This window comes from Physeter macrocephalus, chromosome 21 (assembly GCF_002837175.3).
Source record: "Physeter macrocephalus isolate SW-GA chromosome 21, ASM283717v5, whole genome shotgun sequence".
Classification (NCBI taxonomy): Eukaryota; Metazoa; Chordata; class Mammalia; order Artiodactyla; family Physeteridae; genus Physeter; species Physeter macrocephalus.
Genome location: NC_041234.1, coordinates 43,548,958 through 43,569,080, shown reverse-complemented (window position 1 = coordinate 43,569,080; position 20,123 = coordinate 43,548,958). Strand labels below are relative to the sequence as shown.

General features: G+C 37.4%; 1 protein-coding gene across 11 annotated transcripts in view; it reads left to right on the top strand.

Moving 5' to 3' along the window:
* Positions 1-20,123, top strand: part of EDA2R (ectodysplasin A2 receptor) — a 75,255-nt gene that overhangs the window by 53,596 nt on the left and 1,536 nt on the right. For 5 of the 11 annotated variants that reach the window (XM_055081816.1, XM_055081817.1, XM_055081815.1 and 2 more), the window contains 5 exons: positions 14,140-14,318; positions 14,872-14,957; positions 16,579-16,743; positions 17,994-18,179; positions 19,553-19,945. In XM_055081816.1, the coding sequence (XP_054937791.1) occupies positions 14,140-14,318; positions 14,872-14,957; positions 16,579-16,743; positions 17,994-18,179; positions 19,553-19,935 (999 nt within the window). In that variant the 3' untranslated portion in view covers positions 19,936-19,945. Of the gene's footprint in view, positions 1-14,099; positions 14,319-14,871; positions 14,958-16,578; positions 16,744-17,993; positions 18,180-19,552; positions 19,946-20,123 lie in introns of all 11 variants that reach the window. The other 6 variants (XM_055081811.1, XM_055081812.1, XM_055081814.1 and 3 more) reach the window with 3 other exon arrangements.

Below are 20,123 nucleotides of genomic sequence, written 5' to 3'. Positions count from 1 at the left end.
TCTATTCTTTTTTAGATAATTTTCCCAAATAGGTTATTACAGATTACTGAGTAGAGTTCCCTGTGTTATACAGTAGGTCCTTGTTGATTATCTATTTTATATATACTAGTGTGTATCTGTTAATCCCAACCTCCTAATTTATCCCTCCACCCACCATCCCCCTTTGGTAACCATAAGTTTGTTTTCTAAGTCTGTGAGCCTCTTTCTGTTTTGTGAATGAGTTCATTTATATCATTTTTTAGATTCCACATATAAATGATATCATATGATATTTGTCTTTCTCTGATTTACTTCACTTAGTATGATAATCTCTAGGTCCATCCATGTTGCTGCAAATGGCATTATTTCAATCTTTTTTATGGCTGAGTAATATTTCATTATATATATGTACCACATCTTCTTTATACTTTCATCTGTCAGTGGACATTTAGGCTGCTTCCATGTCTTGGTAATTGTAAATAGTGCTGCAGTGAATATTGGAGTGCAAGTATCTTTCCAAAGTATGGTTATCTCCAGATATATGCCTGGTATTGGGATTGCTGGATCATATGTTAGCTGTATTTTTAGTTTTTTTAAAGAACCTCCATACTGCTCTCCATAGTGTTATGTGCCAATTTACATATCCACCAATAGTGTAGGAAGGTTCCCTTTTCTCCACATCTTTTCCAGCATTTATTGTTTGTAAATTTTTTGATGATGGCTACTCTGACTGGTGTGAGGTGATACCTCATTGTAGTTTTGACTTGCAATTCTGTAATAAATAGTGATGTTGAGCTAATGTGCTTTATGGCCATCTGTATGTCTTCTTTGGAGAAATGTCTACTTTGATTGGGTTGCTTGGTTTTTTTTTTGATACTGAGCTATTTGTATATTTTGGAGATAATCCCTTGTCCACTGCATCATTTGCAAATATTTTCTCCCATTCTGTGGGTTGACTTTTCTTTTTGTTTATAGTTTCCATTGCTGTGCAAAAACTTTTACGTTTAATTAGGTCCCATTTGTTTATATTTGTTTCTATTTTATTACTCTAGGATGTGAATCTAAAAAGATATTTATGCTATAATTTATGTCAAACTATGTTCTGCTTATGTTTTCCTCTAAGTTTTATAGTATCTGATCTTACATTTAGGTCCTTAATCCATTTTGAGTTTATTTTTGTGTATGGTGTAAGAGAAGGTTCTAATTCTATTTTTTTACATGTAGTTGGCCAGTTTTCCCAGCACCATTTATTGAAGAGACTGTCTTTTCTCCATTGTATATTTTTGCCTCTTTTGTCATAGATTAATTGACCACACGTGCATGGGTTTATTTCTAAGCTTTCTATCCTGTTCCATTAATCTATAAGTCTATCTTTGTGCCAGTACCATATGTTTTTGATTACTGTAGCTTTATAGTATAGTCTGAAGTCAGAGAACTTGATTCCTCCAGCTCCGTTTTTCTTTCTCAAGATTGCTTTGACTATTCAGGGACTTTTGTGTTTCCATACAAATTTTAAGATTTCGGTTCTAGATCTGAAAAAAAATGCCATTGACAATTTGATAGGGATTTCTTTGAATCTGTAGATCACCTTGGGTAGTATAGTCATTTTGACAATATTTATTCTTCCAATCCAAGAACATGGTATATCTTTCCATTTGTTTGTGTCATCTTTGATTTCTTTCATCACCGTCTTATAATTTTCAAAGTACAGGTCTTTTGTCTCCTTAGGTAGATTTATTGCTAGGTATTTTATTCTTTTTGATGCCATGGTAAATGCTATTGTTTCCTTAATTTCTTTTTCTGATCTTTCTTTGTTAGCATATTGGGATGCAACAAATTTCTGCATATTAATTTTTTATCCTGTAACTTCACCAAATTCATTGGTGACCTGTTATAGTTTTCTGGTGGCATCTTTAGGACTTTCTATGTATAGTGTCATGTCATCTGCAGACACTGACAGTTTTACGTCTTCTTTTCCATTTTGGATTCCTTTTATTTCTTTTTCTTCTCTGATTTCCATAGCTAGGACTTCCAAAACTATGTTGAGTAAAAGCATTGAGAATGGACATCCTTGTCTTGTTCCTGATCTTAGTGAAATTTATTTCAGCTTTTCACTGTTGAGTATGATGTTAGCTGTGGGATTGTCATATATGGCTTTCATTATGTCGAGCTAGGTTCCCTCTATGGCCACCTTCTTTTATCCTAAGTACATGTTGAATTTTATCAAAAGCTTTTTCTGCACCTATTGAGATGATCATATGGTTTTATTCTTCAATTTGTTAATGTGATATATCACACTGATTGATTTGTGGATATTGAAAACTTCTTGCATCCCTGGGATAAATCCCACTTGATCATGTATGTATGATTTTTTTAATATATTCTTTGATTTGGTTGCAGTATTTTGTTGAGGATTTTTGTCCCTATATTCATCAGTGACATTGGCCTGTAACTTTCATTTTTTTGTGATATATTTGCCTGGTTTTGGTATCAGGGTGATGGTGACCTCATAGAATGAATTCTGAAGTGTTCCTGCCTCTGTGCTTTTTTGGAAGAGTTTCAGGACAGGTGTTAGAAGGATAGTTGTTAACTCTTCTCTAAATGTTTGATAGAATTCACCTATGAAGTCATCTGGTCCTGGATTTTTGCTTGTTGGGTGTTTATTTAATCACACTTTCAATTTCAGTACTCATGATTGGTCTGTTCATATTTTCTTTTTCTTCCTGGTTCAGTCTTGGGAGATTGTACCTTTCTAAGAATTTGTCCATTTCTTCTTGGTTGTCCACTTTTTGGCATATAGTTGCTTGTAGCAGTCTCTTATGATCTTTTGTATTTCTGTGGCATCAGTTTTAACTTATATTTCATTTCTAATTTCATTGACTTGGGCCCTCTCCCTTTTTCTCTTTATGCGTCTGGTTAAAGGTTTATCAATTTTGCTTATCTTTCAAAGAACCAGCTTTTATCTTCATTGACCTTTTCCTATTTTTTTTTAGTCTTTTGCATGTATTACTGCTCTGATCATTATTTCTTTCCTTCTGCTAACTTTGCGGTTTGTTTGTTCTTCTTTCTCTAGTTGCTTTAGGTGTAAGTTTAGGTAGTTTATTTGTGATTTTAATTGTTTCCTGAGGTACGATTGCATTGCCGTAAACTTCCCTCTTAGCACTGCATATGCTGCATCCCATAATTTTTGGATCATCATGTTTTCATTTTCATTTGTCTCTAGGTACTTTTTTATTTGCTTGTTGATTTCTTCAGTGATACATTGTTTAGTACCATGTTGTTTAGCCTCCATTTTTTTTACATCTTTTTTTTCTTGTAGTTGATTTCTAATTTCACAGCATTGTGGTTGGAAAATATGCTTGATATGATTGCGGTTTTCTGAAACTTATATTGAGGCTTCCTTTATGGCCCAGCATGCTATCTATCCTGGAAAATATTCCATGTGCACTTGAGAAGAATGTGTGTTCTGCTACTTTTTGTTGGAATGCCCTATAAATATCAGTTAAGTCCATCTAGTTTAATGTGTCATTTAAAGCCTGTGTTTCCTTATTGATTTTCTGTCTGGATGCTCACTGATGTATTTGGGGTGTTAAAGTCTGCCACTATTATTGTGTTACTATTTATCCTTTTATGACTGTTAGCATACACTTTATATATACGGATGCTCCTATGTTGAGTGCATATATATTTACAATTGTTATATCTTCTTCTTGGATTGATACCTTTTTTAAAAATTTTATTTTATTTTTAACATCTTTATTGGAGTATAATTGCTTTACAATGGTGTGTTAGTTTCTGCTTTATAACATAGTGAATCAGCTATATATATACATATATCCCCATATCTCCTCCCTCTTGCGTCTTCCTCCCACCCTCCCTATCCCACCATCTAGGTGGTCACAAAGCACCATGCTGATCTCCCTGTTCTATGCAACTGCTTCCCACTAGCTATCTATTTTACATTTGGTAGTATATATAAGTCCATGTCACTCTCACTTCATCCCAGCTTACCCTTCCCCCTCCCTGTGTCCTCAAGTCCATTCTCTACCTCTGCATCTTTATTCCTGTCCTGCCCTGAGGTTTATCATAACCATTTTTTTTTAGATTCTATATATATGTGTTAGCATACGGCATTTGTTTTTTCTTTCTGACTTACTTCACTCTGTATGACAGACTCTAGGTCCATCCACCTCACTACAAATAACTCAATTTTGTTTCTTTTTATGGCTGAGTAATATTCAATTGTATATATGTGCCATCTCTTCTTTATCCATTCATCTGTCAATGAACACTTAAGTTTCTTCCATGTCCTGGCTATTGTAAATAGAGCTGCAATGAATATTGTGGTACATGACTCTTTTTGAATTATGGTTTTCTCAGGGTATATGCCCAGTAGTGAGATTGCTGGGTCATATGGTAGTTCTATTTTTGTTTTTTTAAGGAACCTCCATACTGTTCTCCATAGTGGCTGTATCAATTGACATTCCCACCAACAGTGCAAGAGGGTTCCCTCTTGTCCACACCCTCTCCAGCAGTTCTAAGATGGAAGTTTATAGCAATACAATCCTACCTCAAGAAGCAAGAAACATCTCAAATAAACCACCTAACCTTACACCTAAAGCAATTAGAGAAAGAAGAACAAAAAAACCCAAAGTTAGCAGAAGGAAAAAAATCATAAAGATCAGATCAGAAATAAATGAAAAAGAAATGAAGGAAACAGTAGCAATCATCAATAAAACTAAAAGCTGGGCTTCCCTGGTGGCGCAGTGGTTGAGAGTCCGCCTGCCAATGCAGGGGACGCGGGTTCGTGCCCCGGTCCAGGAAGATCTCACATGCCGCGGAGCAGCTGGGCCTGTGAGCCATGGCTGCTGAGCCTGCGCGTCCAGAGCCTGTGCTCTGCAACGGGAGAGACCACAACAGTGAGAGGCCCGTGTATCACAAAAAATAAATAAATAAAATAAAAATAAATTAAAAAATAAAACTGAAAGCTGGTTCTTTGAGAAGATAAACAAAATTGATAAACCATTAGCCAAACTCATCAAGAAAACAATGGAGAAGACTCAAATCAATAGAATTAGAAATGGATTGATATATTGATCATTATGTAGTGTCCTTCTTTGTCACTTGTAACAGTCTTTATTTTAAAATAGTTTTTTTCTGATGTAAGTATTGCTACTCCAACTTTCTTTTGATTTCCATTGGCATGGAATACCTTTTTCTATCCCCTCACTTTCTGTATGTATCCCTAGATTTGAAGTGGGTCTCTTGTAGACAGCATGTATATAGGTCTTGTTTTTGTATCCATTCAGCCAGTCTATGTCTTTTGCTTGGAGCATTTAATCCTTTTACATTTAACATACTCACTGATATTTATGTATTAATGCTAGTTTTTTAATTTTTTGGATTTGTTTTTTAGGTCTTTTTTCTTTCCTTCCACTTTTGTTCTTATCTCTAGGTATTTGATGTGTATCTTTAGAGTTCTCTTTGGATTCCTTTTTCTCTTTTTTTGTATATCTATTGCAGATTTTTGTTTTGTGGTTCCCATGAAGTATTGGCATGCACCCTATATATGTACAAGATTGTTGTAAGTTGCTGGTCTATTAATTTCAAATGCATTTCCAATATCCTATATTTGTATTCTCCTCTTCTCATCATTGCTGGTTTTGATAATATGTGTGTGGATGATTTCCTACCTTTGCTGTATGTTTACATTTACCATTGAGCTTTCCCATTTCATAATTTTCTTTTTTCTAATTGTGGCCTTTTATTTACTGCTTATAGAAGCTCCTTCAGCATTTGTTGTAAAGCTCATTCGGTGGTGTTGAATTCTCTTAGCCTTTGCTTGTCTGTAAAGCTTTTGATTTCTCCCTCAAATCTGAATGAGAGCCTTGGTGTGTAGAGTATTCTTGGTTGTAGGTTTTTCCCTTTCATCACTTTAAATATACAGTATAGTGCTACTCCTTTCTGGCCGGCAGTTTCTGGTGAAAACTCAACTGATAACCTTATCGGGATTTACTTGTATGTTATTTGTTGCTTTTTCCTTGTTGCTTTTAATATTTTCTCTTTGTCTGTGATTTTTGTCAATTTTATTATTGTGTGTTTCAATGTGTTCCTCCTTGGGTTTATCATGTATGAGACTCTCTGTGATTCCTGGACTTGGGTGATTGTTTCCTTTCCCTTGTTAGGGAATTTTTCAGCTATTATGTCTTCAAATATTTTCTCCTGCCTTTTATCTCTCTCTTCTCTTTCTGGGACCCCTATAATGTGAATGTTCGTGTGTCTCAGAGGTCTCTGAGATTGTCCTCACATCTTTTCATTCTTTTTTCTTTATTCTGTTCCTCGGCAGTAATTTCCACCATTCTTTCTTCAGCTCACTTATCCATTCGTCTGCCTCATTTATTCTGCTATTGGTTCCTTCTAGTGTATTTTTCATTTTCGCTATTTTATTCTTCAACTCTGTTTGGTCATTGTTTGTATTTTCTAACTTTTTGTTAAAAACTTCTTGTAATTTCTCACTCTGTGCATCCATTCTTTTCATACCTTCTTGGATCATCTTTACAGTCATTACTCTGAACTCTTTGTTGGGTAGATTGCTTATCTCCACTTCCCTTAGTTGTTCTGGGGTTTTGTCTTGTTTCCTCATCTGGAACATATTCCTCTGCTATCTCATTTTGCCTAACTTTAGGTGTTTGTGATCCAACAGGCTGCAGGATTGTAGTTCCTCTTGTTTCTGGTGTCTGCCCTCTGTTGGGCGAGGCTGGTCTAAGAGGCTTGTGCAGGCTTCCTTGTGAGAGGGACTAGTGCCTGCCCACTGGTGGGTAGAGCTGGGTCATGTCCCTCTGGCTGGCAGGGCTGTGTCAAGGGGTGTGTTTAAAGGTGGCTGTGTTCTCAGGAAAATTTTAAGCAGTCTGTCTTCTGATGGTTGGTGCTGTGTTCCCAGCCTGTTTGTTGTTTAGCCTTAGGCATCCTAGAACTGGAGCCTAAGGGCTATTGTGTGGGACCAAGTCTTGGTGTCAAAATGGTGGCCTCAGACAGCTCAAACCAATGAGTACTCCCTAGTACCTCTGCCACCAGTGTCCTTGTCCCTGAAGTGAGCCACAGCCGCCCCCCTCCACAGGAGACACTCCAGGACCATCAGGTAGGTCTGACCCAGGCTGCTATGAAGTCCCTGCTTTTCCCCCTAGGTCCCAGTTTGTATGAACCTTGTGTGTGTCCTCTAAGAATATTCCTTCTATTTCCCCAAGTCTTGTGGAGTTCCTGCCATCAACCTTCACTGGCCTTCAAAGCCAAATGCACTGGGGGCTCCTCCTCCTGATACCAGACCAGCAGACTAGGGAGCCTGATGTGGGGCTCAGAACTCTCACTCCTGTGGGAGAACCTCTGCAATATAATTATTTTAAAGTTTGTTGGTTGCCCACCTGGTGGGTACAGGATCCTATCATCTCATTGTGACTTCTTCTTTGTCTTTGGATGTAAAATATGTTTTTTGGTAGTTTCCAGTCCTTTTTTGCCAATGGTTGTTCAGCAGGTAGTTGTGATTTTGGTGTTTTTGTGAGAAGAGGTGAGCTTAGGTCCTCCTACTCTGCCATTCTGTCAGGAATCCCCCACTTTCATTTCTGATTTTAGTCATCTTCATTTTCTCTCCTTTTTCTTTGTCAGTATAGCTGAAGGATTGACAATTTTTTTCATCTTTTCAAAGAATCTACTTTTCATTGATTCTATTGTGTTTCTACTCTATTTATCTCCACTCTAATCTATTATTTCCTTCCTTCTGCTAGCTTTGGGCTTACTTTGTTATTTTTTTCTACTTCCTCATGGTATAAATTTAGATTATTTATTTGAAATCTCTTTTCTTTTTTAATATAGGCATTTACAGGTATAAATTTTCCTCAGACTACCACTGCCTTGCTGTATCCCATACATTTTGGTATGTGGTGTTTTTATTTTCATTCAGCTTTAAGTAGTTTACAGTTTCACTTAAGATTTTTTCTTTGACCCACTAGTTTTTTAAGAATGTGGTATTTAATTCCACATGTTTGTGTATTTTCCAATTTTCTTTCTGTTATTGATTTATATCATCATTGTCTTGTGGTCAGAAAAGACATTTTGTATGATTTCAGTCTTTTAAAATTCATTAAAACTTGTTTCATAATCTAACATATGTGGTCTAACTTACAGAATGTTTCATGTGCAATGGAGAAGAATGTATATTCTTCTTTTGTTAAGTGTAGTGTTCTATAAATGTCAGTTATGTCTAGTTGTTTTATAGTGTTGTTAAAGACCTCTACATTGTTATTGATATTCTGTCTAGATATCCAATCTGTTATTGAAGTTGGTATTGAAGTCTCCACCTATTTTTGTAGAACCACTATTACTCACTTAAATTTTGTCAATGCTGCATAGATTTGGGGGGATTTGTTATTTGGTGTATGTATGTTCAGAGTTGTTATATCTTCTTGATGTATTGACCATTTATATATTTATAATGTCCTTCCCTTTCTCTTGTAAAAGTTTTAACTTAAAGTCTATTTTGTCTGATATCAGTATAGACATCCCAATTCTCTTCTCCATACTATTTGCATGGAATATGTTTCCTTTCTTTTACTTTCAACCCATTTGTGTCTTTGGATCTAAATGAATCTCTTCATATAGTATATAAGTGGATTATGTTCTTTTTATCCAATCCATCAATCTGTACCTTTGGAGAGTTTAGTCCATATACATAAAGATTAGTACTGATAAGAGAGTACTTCTGACATTTTATTATTTGTTTTATGTATTTCTTATGCCATTTTTGTTCATCATTTTCTTCCTCATTGCCATTTTTGTGCTAGTTGATTTTTTGCAATGAAAAGTTTTAATTCCCTTATCATTTCTTTTGTGTGGGGGAGGGTTTATTATATATTTTCTTTGTGGTTACCATGTGGATTCCCTTTAACATACTAAATTTTATTTATTTTAAAAAAATTTTATTGGAGTATAGTTGATTTACAATGTTGTGCTAGTTTCAGGTGTACAGCAAAATGAATCAGTTATACATATACATATATCCACTCTTTTTTAGATTATTTTCCCACATTGGCCATTACAGAGTATTGAGTAGAGTTCCCTGGGCTATACAGTAGGTCCTTATCCATTATCTATTTTATATATTACATACTAAATTTTAACAATATATTTTGAATTAATACCAAGTTAATTTCAATAACATACAAAAACTCTACACTTACACAGTTTGATATCACCTTCCTTTATGTTATTTGTGTCACTTTTGTTTTTATCTTAATCATTGTATGTGCAATAACATAGATTTGTTATTATTGTTGTTACTATTTTATTAATTTTTCTTCTAAATAATATAGGAAATAAAAGGCAGAGTTCCAAACCAAATATTCAATAATGCTGCCTTCTGTATTTGCCCATGTATTTACCTTTACCAGAGATATTGACTTCTTTTTATGACTTTGAGTTACTATCTAGGGTCCTTTCATTTTAACCTGAAGAACTCCCTTTAGCATTTATTGAAGTACAAGTGTAGAACTATCAAACTCCTTTAGCTTCTTTTATTTATCTAGGAATATTTTAATTTCTCCTTCATTTTTGAAAGATTTTTTGCTGGGTATAAAATTCTTGGTTAATAGTTTATTTCTTTTGAGACTTAAATATGTTATCTTATTGCCTTCCAGCTCCCAGGTTCTGAAGAGAAATCAACTTTGAATCGTATTGAAGATCCCTTGTATTTGACAGATTGTTTCTCTCCTTCTGCTTCAAGATTTTCATTTTGTCTTTGGCTATTCACATCTTGTTTATGTCTCATATGGGTCTTTTTGAGTTTTTCCAACTCGAAGTTTGTTGAGCATCACGGATGTTTTATTCATGTCTTTTGTCAGTTTTGAGAAATTTCAACCATTATTTATTCAAATATTCTTTCTGCTTCTTTCTCTTTCTCTCTCACTTCTGGGACTCCCATAATGTGTATATTGGTCCATTTGATGGTGTCTCTTAGGTTTTGTTTACTTACTTCATTCTTTTTAAATTTCTGCTCCTCGCACTTAATAATTTCAACTGTCATGTTTCAAGTTTCATCATTTGTTCTTCTACCTGTTCAGATCTGTTGTTGAACTCTTCTAGTGAATTTTTAATTTCAGTTATTTTACTTTTCAATTCTGGTATTTCTGTTCAGTTCCTTTTTACAATTTTTCTTTTTTGATATTCCCATTTTTTTCATACATTTATTTTCTTATATTCTTTATATTCTTAGCTCTTTGTCTATGTTTTTCTTTGAACATATTTAAGACAGTACTTTTTAGTCTTTGTCTAGTAAGTCTGATGTCTGGACTTCCTCAGGAACAGTTTGTCAATTTTATTTGTTACTTTAAGTGAGCCATATATTCCTGTTTCTTTTTATGCCTTGTGTTTTTGTTGTTGTTGTTTTTGAAAACTGTTTTAATTATAATGTGGTAACTGGAAATCAGATTCTCCCCCTTCCCCATATTTAGCTGTTTTCTGTTGTTGTTACTTTATTTGATGATGGCTATAGTAGTCCATTTGTTTAGGTGTTTTAACAAAGCTATTTGTGCAAAGACTGTATTCTTTTGTCATATGTGATCACTGAAGTCTGTGTGGATCTTGTTCAGCTAATATTTTGACAGGAATTTCCTTGAGTGCCAGCAGTTAAAAGTAAACAACAACAGTAGCAACAAAAAAACCCCCATATCTCTCCCAGTCTTTGAACACTGGCTCTGTGCTGAAGCACTCCTTCAACACTTAGCCAAACTGGCACTTAGCCTATGTATCAGTCCAGTGTGTAAGCTTTGGGTCTTCTCCATATTTTTCTAGTCATGTGTCTTGCCCTGGACATATATGGGCCTTTCTAAACTGCCCCCATATATATTGGTGCTTTTGAATGTCCTAATTTCCCAAAGAATCTTCTCCAGGTTTTGCTCCAGACTTAAGCAGTCTAGTATATGTCTCCACCCAAAATTTCTTGTCCCAGGCATCTCTGGTTTATTAGTTTGCTTTGCAAAATTTTTTAACAAATGCCAACCCATTTTCCAGCCTGCATTTTGAATTGAGTGAAACAGAGATGAGCACCTTGTATCTGTCCTTCAGATAATAGGTTAAAATAGACATACACAATAATTTTTGAATAAGTTTTGCTTAGCTCACTCTGTAACTAGGGGTGAGGGTTTCACACTAGGAACACATGCTGCTGCTACTTTCAGACCGCCTTTACTTTAGGACTGTTGCTGGGGAGAGGGTTGCAGTAAGGGCAAGTAAAAATGGCACAAAGCTTTCCTATCATTTTCAAGATGCCTTTTTCTTGGTTCAGCATTTGCTTCATTGCTGTAGATGTTTGACTGTTTCCCAGAGTTCTGACAACATTGATTCTGACAGTTTCTGTTTGTGTTGCTACACTTCTGTGAAGGAATGAAAGCTCAGAACTGCTGCCTCCTCCATATCCCTGATGTCCTCTGTCGTTTTTAATATATTGATTCCAACATCTCTCTGGGTGTCCCTGTGTGCCAGAAGATCAAAGCATAAAGAAAATTAAGGATATTTTAATTATAAAATAAGTATAAAGAAAAAAGACAGTTTTTGTTGAGCCAGGCCTGAGAGATGCATACATCATTTTATCCATATTCCATTGGCTAGAAATTAGGCACATGGCCCTACAGACTTGTGTGGGGTTAGAAAATGTTGACAAGTGGTATTCCCAGGAAGAAAGGTGAATGAGTTTAGTGAACAACCAGCTAACTTCTTCCACAACAAACACATAACTAATATCCCTTGTTAAGTAGAGTTGTGTCTTTGACAAAGAGCTATGATATAACAGGCAGGAGCCTTGTTCCTAGGTTAGAATGCCAGAGCTGGAAGAATATTTAGAGACCATTTATTTTAATATCCTCAGGTGTTGGAGACTCTGATGCTTGGAAATGGAGAGGGGCTAGCCAGAGTCACACTGAGTCAACACCAGACCTGAGACAATATTTAACTGGATCACTCATCTCTCCTCTATACCATCTTTATTCAAACATGTTTGAGCATTTCCAAGAGTAAGATTAAATCTTAAAAGATTGTATATTTCTAGAAATTTATGCACTTTTTCTAGTTTGTCCAATTTGTTGGCATATAATTGTTCATAGTATTCTCATGATTATTTGTATTTCTGTGATAATGTCTGTGACTTGCACAGCAAAGCACATTGACAAAACAAAAAGGCAACTTACTGAATAAGAGAATATATTTGCAAATGAAATATCCACTAAGAGGTTAATATCCAAAATATACAAATAACTCATAACAGTCAACATCAAAAAAACCACAAACAACCCAATTAAAAATGGGCAGAGGACCAGAATAGACATTTTTCCAAAGAAGACATATAGATGGCCAACAGACACATGAAAATATTTTCAACATCACTAATCATCAGGGAAATACAAATCAAAATCACAATGAGGTATCACCTCACACCTGTCAGAATGGCTATCATCAAAAAGACAAGAAATAACAAATGTTGGAGAGGATGTGGAGAAATGGGAACCCTCATGCACTGTTGGTAGGAATATAAATTCATACAACCATTATGGAAAACAATATAAAGGTTCCTCAAAAAATTAAAAATATAACTACCATTTGATCCAGCAATTCCACTCTTGGGTATTTATCTGAAGAAAATGGAAACACTAATTCAAAAAGTTATATGCATCCCAGTGTTCATTGAAGCATTATTTATAATAGCCAAGATGTAGAAGCAACCTAAGTGTCCATCAACAGATGAATGGATAAAGAAGATGTGGTATATATATATATATATATATATATATATACACACACACATATATATATGTATATATATATATACACAATGAAATATTACTCAGCCATAAATAATAATGAAATCTTGTCCTTTACAACAACATGGATGGATCTAGATGGTATTATGCTAAGTGAAATAAGTCAGAGAGAAAGACAAATACAGTATGTCTTCACTTATATGTGGAATCTAAAAATACAAAACAAACAAATAAATGTAACAAAACAGAGACAATCACAGATGTAGAGACCAAACTAGTAGTTGCCAGGAGGAGAAGGGTGGAGTAATAGGTGAAATCAGACAGGGAAAAACAAATACTGTATGTTTTCACTTATATGTGGAATCTGAAAAAAAAATAAACAAATATAACCAAACAGAAACAGGCTCACAGATACAGAGAACAAACTAGTGGTTGGCAGAGGTGAGGAGGGTAGGGATAAGGGCAAACTATTGGATTGGCCATAAAGTTCGTTCAGGTTTTTCCTAACATCCTGCAGAAAAACCCAAACAAACTTTTTGGACAGCCCAATAGGTGAAGGGAATTAAGAGGTACAAACTACCAGTTATAAAGTGAATACATCACAGAGATGCAATGTACATCACAGAGATTACAGTCAATAATATAATAACTTCGTATGATGTGTAATCTATAAAAATATTGAATCACTGTGTGTACTCCTGAAACTAATATAATGTTGTGAGTCAAATATAGTTCAGTAAAATGTAAGAAATAAATTTTTCATCACAACCCAACACATACTTACATATTTTATCTGTATAAGTTCTACAAAACAATACTAAGATAGATAGTGATTAGCATTCATTGTCAAATATTTCCAGTTCCCCAGCTCTGGCACATTATAGAATTATACTTTCTTTTACTTGTATAGTTACTAATGATCAGGTGATGTGTGTGGTGAAGGACGTGAGCAAAATGAAATGAGTTATTTCTGGGGGAAGATTTTAAGAGCCAGTGCACAGATCACAATATTCTCTTTTCTCTGATGCTCCAATCATGGTAGCACAAAGATGAAGCCTCCGTCACTCTGGGTAACCCAGTAAGTAAAATGTAAAACAGAGCCCCCAGGAAATCTCTGGTAAGCAAAATAGTGTGAGTGAGAAATAAATTTTAGTTCTTTTAAGACACTGAGGTTTGGAGTTTACTTTTTTACCATAACATAACCTAACCTATGCTGGCTGTAAATTGATGTCGTGACTCAGTAATGGGTTGCAACTTGCAGTTTCTAAAATGCTACTCCGTACAATGTCCACTTGTCCTATAGCTAATCCTCTCTCTAAGTTTCTGTAGAGTAATGTTAGTGACTCCCATTTCACTGAAGGATTGTGGTTATGGAGAAGGTGGAGATGCATACTGCACAGCCTGCCCTCCCCGCAGATACAAAAGCAGCTGGGGCCACCATAGATGTCAGACTTGCATCACCTGTGCTGTCATCAATCGTATCCAGAAGGAGAACTGTACAGCTACCTCTAATGCCGTCTGTGGGGACTGTCTGCCCAGGTGAGCCTGCTATATAAGGCCAAGCTCTTCTGGGCATTCTCTAGCCCTTGGAGGTCTCCCTTATCCTTACCTCTCAGGGCCTAGTTGAAGTATTCTAACTGTCCATATCATGATGAGTTTAAGCTCCCATGAGGGAGAAGCAGTATTTTTTCAAGATCCCCCTATAAAGTACTTAGCACACAGTCAATTACAGATGAGTACTAAACAGCTGTTTTATCATGCTGGCATGCTTAGCTTAGGCCCAAGTTTCAAGGTAAATCTCACTGTAGACCTAGAAGAGATTAGGAAGCAGCTGGTGTCAAAGCAGTGTTTCCTTCTCTTGTGAGACTAGTTCCCCTTTTGGTTATAGGGTTTGGTGAATGGGGGAAGAGGTGGAGCGTCTGGGACTCTGAGTCAGAATCAGACATAGAGGCAGAGAACTCACGAGGGGTCAGAGTGAGTGATGGCTTCCTGGAGGACAAGACTCTTAGAAGCTGCCTATGGTTCAAGAAGGACCAATCCAAGTACATTGCTTGTTTGATCACCTTGCCATTTCTTATTGCTCTGACTCCAGGTTCTACCAAAAGACGCGTATTGGAGGCCTGCAGGATCAAGAGTGTATCCCGTGCACGAAGCAGACCCCCACCTCTGAGGTTCAGTGTGTGTATCCAGTTCTATTCTCCCCTTTCTTCCCCAATCCATTGGGTGACAGCAAGACAGCATAGTAAAGACTTCCCCTACCCCCTCATACTCCTTCCTATAGGGTAGATTGGCAAGGAAATTGGTTAGATTTGAGTAATAGTTTTGCAATATGTTATCTGTGTAACCTTCTATAAATCATTGAATCTCATTGAACCTCATTCCCCTCACCTGAAAAAAATGTAAGTCATGAAAATCATTGTGCTTCATACCTTATGGGATGCTGCCTAGTTCTAGTGAAATAAGAGGTTAGAAAGCATTTTGTAAATTATAACATTTGTACACTTGTGGATTGTTTATTGAAGTTCATAGGAGTCCCTAATGCTTAGAACTAGTAAAAGGCTGAATGAAGTACTAGGATCTAGTCTGTGCCCATATCACTATCCATTTATCTGTCTACCATTTTTGTCTATCTACCAAATATATGTCTACTCACTTATTTTTTAAATTTATTGATATATTTTTAAAACATGAAGTATTTCAAATATGTAGAAATATTTTAAATGCAGAAAAATATAAAAATAAAAATGCTCAGTTGCACAGCATCAATAATTAATAAATCTTAAAATTTTGCATATTTGCTTCAGATTTTTTTTTAATGAAGATTCCACAGGTTTAATGGAATTTGTGTTTTGATCCTTTCTGAGTTCCATTCTCTCCTTACCTCCCCAGAGGCAACCACTATCATGAAATTGTGTGTATCTTGTTGGTAGTCTATGCTACTGTAACAAACCCCCAAATCTCAGTGATTTCATGCAATAAAAGTTTTATTTTTCATATGCAAAGATCTTACTCTATCTTGTAACTATACCATCAAACCATGTGGCTTCCAGGTTGATGGGACAAGGTAAGAGATAGAGGAGACATACTGGCGTTTAACTACTTCAGTCTGCAAGTGACACACATTACTTCCACTCACAGTCCATTGGCCAGAAGTACTCTTATGGCCTTACTACAAGGGTGTATGGGAAATGCAGAGAAGCATGTGGATAACTGGTGAGCACTATGACTCTGCCATACTCTCCACCCATGTTTTGATACTTGTATTCTTTTTTGATATATATATATATATATTCATAAGCAATATATTTTATATGCTATTTTTATATTTTATAATGTTTTATATAAATGATATCAAGTTATATACTCTCTTTCTCCAATTTGCTTTTCCTCTCTGGATTATTTATATTGATCCATACAGGTCTTTTATTTTAAATGCTATATAATAATATTACATCATAGAATTATATAATGATTTATTTATATTGTGCCCTACTGATGAACATTTTAGTTTGTTTCTATTTGTCTAGGTTATATACCTTAATGTGACATGGAAAGACCACAGGATATGTGCATCTTCAAATAACTATACTAATTTATACCATACCAGCAGTATATGCTAGTTCCTCCACTTTGTTCTTTATACATTTCCCTGCTCTACAAAGAAGTAGAACCAGTTTAGCAGCCTTAGGTGAGGAAGACCCTGGGGAAAGGGTGCTGGCCTGAGGAAGTCCAGGCCCAGTGTCAGGGTGACTATTGACTACCTACAGTGACTGACCTCCCCCACTTTCTTGTCTCACAGGTACCTTCCAGTTGAGCTTAGTGGAGGCAGATGTACCCACAGTATCCCCTCAGGAGGTCACACTTGTTGCACTGGTGAGCAGTCTGCTCATGGTGTTTACCCTGGCCTTCCTGGGGCTCTTCTTCCTCTACTGCAAGCAGTTCTTCAACAGAAATTGCCAGCGTGGTAAGGGTAGCTGCTTCACATATTACATGAATCTAGAACAAGTTTCTAACTAGCAGAAGAGAGTAATTTCCTGGGGTTGAGAGTTAATGGACCTTCCCTACAGTGCTGAAATATCTGGGGGTGGCAATAGAATGCACAGGACTTCAGAGATGATTGAGGCTGACCCTATGAGTTTATAGGACCTGGTTCATTAAGTTGTGGTGGTTCATAAAGGGCTACAACATTATGGGAAAACCCTTGGGAAAGGCATCTGAAGTCCTAGTCCCATGTACCTCTAAATCACTGTGTAACTTTAGACAAGTCATCTAGCTTCTTTGGGCCTCTTTCTCCTTAATCTTTAAAGTGAGAGATGGAGTTGATTTCTAAGTTCTTTTCCAATTAGTTATATCTACTAATAGGTATAGATTCTGGAGCATGTCAGGAAAGGAGGAAGGCTGGCTGGAATGAGACATGACTATAATAAAAGTGGGTGAGGTCTCAGGTAATGGCTATCAGTATAGTAATATACCAAATGTGGGTAACTGAGAACCCAATGTCCAGAGGAATTGGCAAACTTAGACATTTTTCCTCAGACAATAATGATAACCAGAGGTCTGGCCCAACCCATAGGAGATAGCCATGTGAAATTTTAGATGGAAGGTCATATTTAAAATCAGGAGTAACATCATGATCTATTTTCAGCACAAGTCCAGCCATTAGCAAGAATATGAGACAGGAATTCCAGGTCACTGAGGGCAGATATAGGGGAGGTGGGATGGTGGCTGGCCAAGACCAGAGAAGGGTTTAAATCTTTAGTCAAGAGTACTGAGGTTCAGTGCAGCTTCAGTGCCACCAAGGGAGCTGAGAGCTAGGCAGAAACACCAAAATAGGAACCCAGGCTAGTAAGTGGAGTTGATTTAGTAAGGAAAGAGGAGGATACATTCTACTAGATACACAGGTGCTAAGGACTCCTCCTCAGCCCACTGGATATTGGGCCCAAAGCAACACAACTTTTTTCAACCTCTCTGTTTGTGTGGAAAGACCCTGCTTATACAGGGCTACCTTGGTCACTTTGGATCTAGGGTCTGCCAGATGATCTTCAAAAAGCCTAGAAGATATGTTTGGCTCTACCTCTCACTTAAGTGGAGGTGAATCTAGAATTTCAGGGGATGCAGGGCACAAGGGCAACACTGTTATCCCTTTATAACCCTTCTCAAACTCTAATTCTCTCTCCTCTACTCCCTGGTGTCTCCTGGAACATTGTGGCTCAGGGTGGATCATCCTGTCTCTGACTTTGGAGGCCAGTTTCTCAGCTAAGAGCTGTTGCCCAGTCCCTGGGCATGGGCATGAAACATGGGCAATGAAGCATTTGGGCCCCAGGGCCCGGAAAGAAGAAGATGAGGCAACATCTGAGAGCTGCCTGTCTCCCTCCTCCTGCCTCAGGAGAAGAGAAATGGGTAACGCTTCTCTGCTCCTCCTCTGTCCTCAAGATAATAATGCAGTACCCTCTTCTGGGGATACGAGGGCAGGCAGCTCCCTCAGGGTCTCCACAGGGGAAATAAGATTAGACATTTTCTCATTTATCAGGAGGTGTTTAACAGGAGTCACTGACTTACATGCATACTAGGGTTGTATAAGGGAGATTAATATGTGAATTGGATCCAATATAAGGTTCATTAGAGAGGAGTAGAGACTGTGGCAAACTGAATAGTTCATCCCCTGTCTAAAGAGGAATCTACTACTCAGCTTCAGCTGTTTGTTACCTTGTAGGAATATTCAATGTTTCAAGATCTTCTGAATTTTCAAGAGGAGCCAAAACTCTGGATTTTTATATGAAATAGTTTTAAGTTATGGCAATGAGTTATAATTAAAAACTACCACAACCACAATGCAGGGGTCAAACAAACACACATCCCATAGGCTCTCAGTTTGTAACCTGATGTTGAATCAGAATTATGCATGAAAGGCGTTTTAATTTTCTATCACTGCCAGAACAAATTATGACAAATTTAATGGCTTAAAACAACACCCATTTATTATCTCACCATTGCCATAGATCAGAAGCTTTGTAAGCTTGGCTGGATCTCGACTCAGAGTCTCACTAGGCTGAAATCAAGGTGTTGCCAAGGCTGCATTCCTTTCTGGAGGCTCAAGAGGTGAATCCATTTCCTTGATCATTCAGAAAGGTGGAAGAATTCAGTTCCTTGCAGTTATAAGGTTGAGGTTCCATTTCCTTGCTGACTGTCTGCTGAGGACCATTCCCAGTCTCTAGACACCACCCACTCTTTGACTTATGACCCATTTCCATTTTCAAAACTAGCAATGGTGGTCAAGTCCTTTTCCTTTCACATATCTGATACTCTCTCTGACTCTTCTGCCTCCCTCTTCCCCTTTTAAGGACACATGAGATTACATTGGGCCCACCTGGGTAATCCAGGATAATCTACCTATTTTAAGGTCCATAATCTTAATTCCACCTGCAAAGTGCCTTTTGCCATATAACACAACATATACACAGGCATAACACCATGGAATAAAGATCATATCTGGTGTGCGGGTTGTTAAAATCCTGCTTCCCACAAAGGATTTCTCTTTCTCTGGAGAAATTGACAATTTTCCCTGATCCACCACCAGGTAGCCTCAATCTGATACCCCAATGTAAATATGTTTCTCAACTGTGTCACCTCAGCCTGGTGCTAGGTGCTTTGGTCCCCAGGGATGGGAGGGGGAGCACTAGTTCCCAGATCTTTCCTGATTTTGTGCTCAGGATCAGGTGCCCCACTGAGAGGAGCCCCTACCTTTGGGTGACCCAGTGGCTTTCTGCTTCAAGTTTCAGGAGGTTCGCTGCAGTATGAGGCTGACGAGGCAGCAGAGGAGGAAACTCTCTTCTCCATGCCACCTGGCCAGGAGACCAGTCCTGAGTCCCCACTGAGTGAAAGCATCTTTGAGACCCAGACACTTAACCCCATCCTGGATGATGACTGCAGCTCGACTCGTGGCTTCCCCACACAGGAGTCTTTTACCTTGGCCTCCTGTGCCTCAGAGAGCCACTCCCACTGGGTCCACACTCCCATCGAATGCACAGAGCTCGACCTGCGAAAGTTTTCCAGCTCTGCTTCCTATACTGGATCTGAGACCTTGAGGGGGAACACACCTGAAAGCTCTGGAGACAGACTGGAGCTCACTGTACTCTTTGAAGTACCCAGCCTTTAACTCTACTGAGGTGAGCTGGAAAGGTAGGGTAGAAAGACCAGAAATTGGGGACCACCCCCAAAAGGAATTATCCCTTGGAGTACTGTTGTTCAGTCGGGCTAGTGTCAGAGGAACAGCAAGCTAGGAACACTGGTGGATGGAGGGACAGTTGTGATAATGTTAATCTTTTGAGCCAGTCAGTCATACAT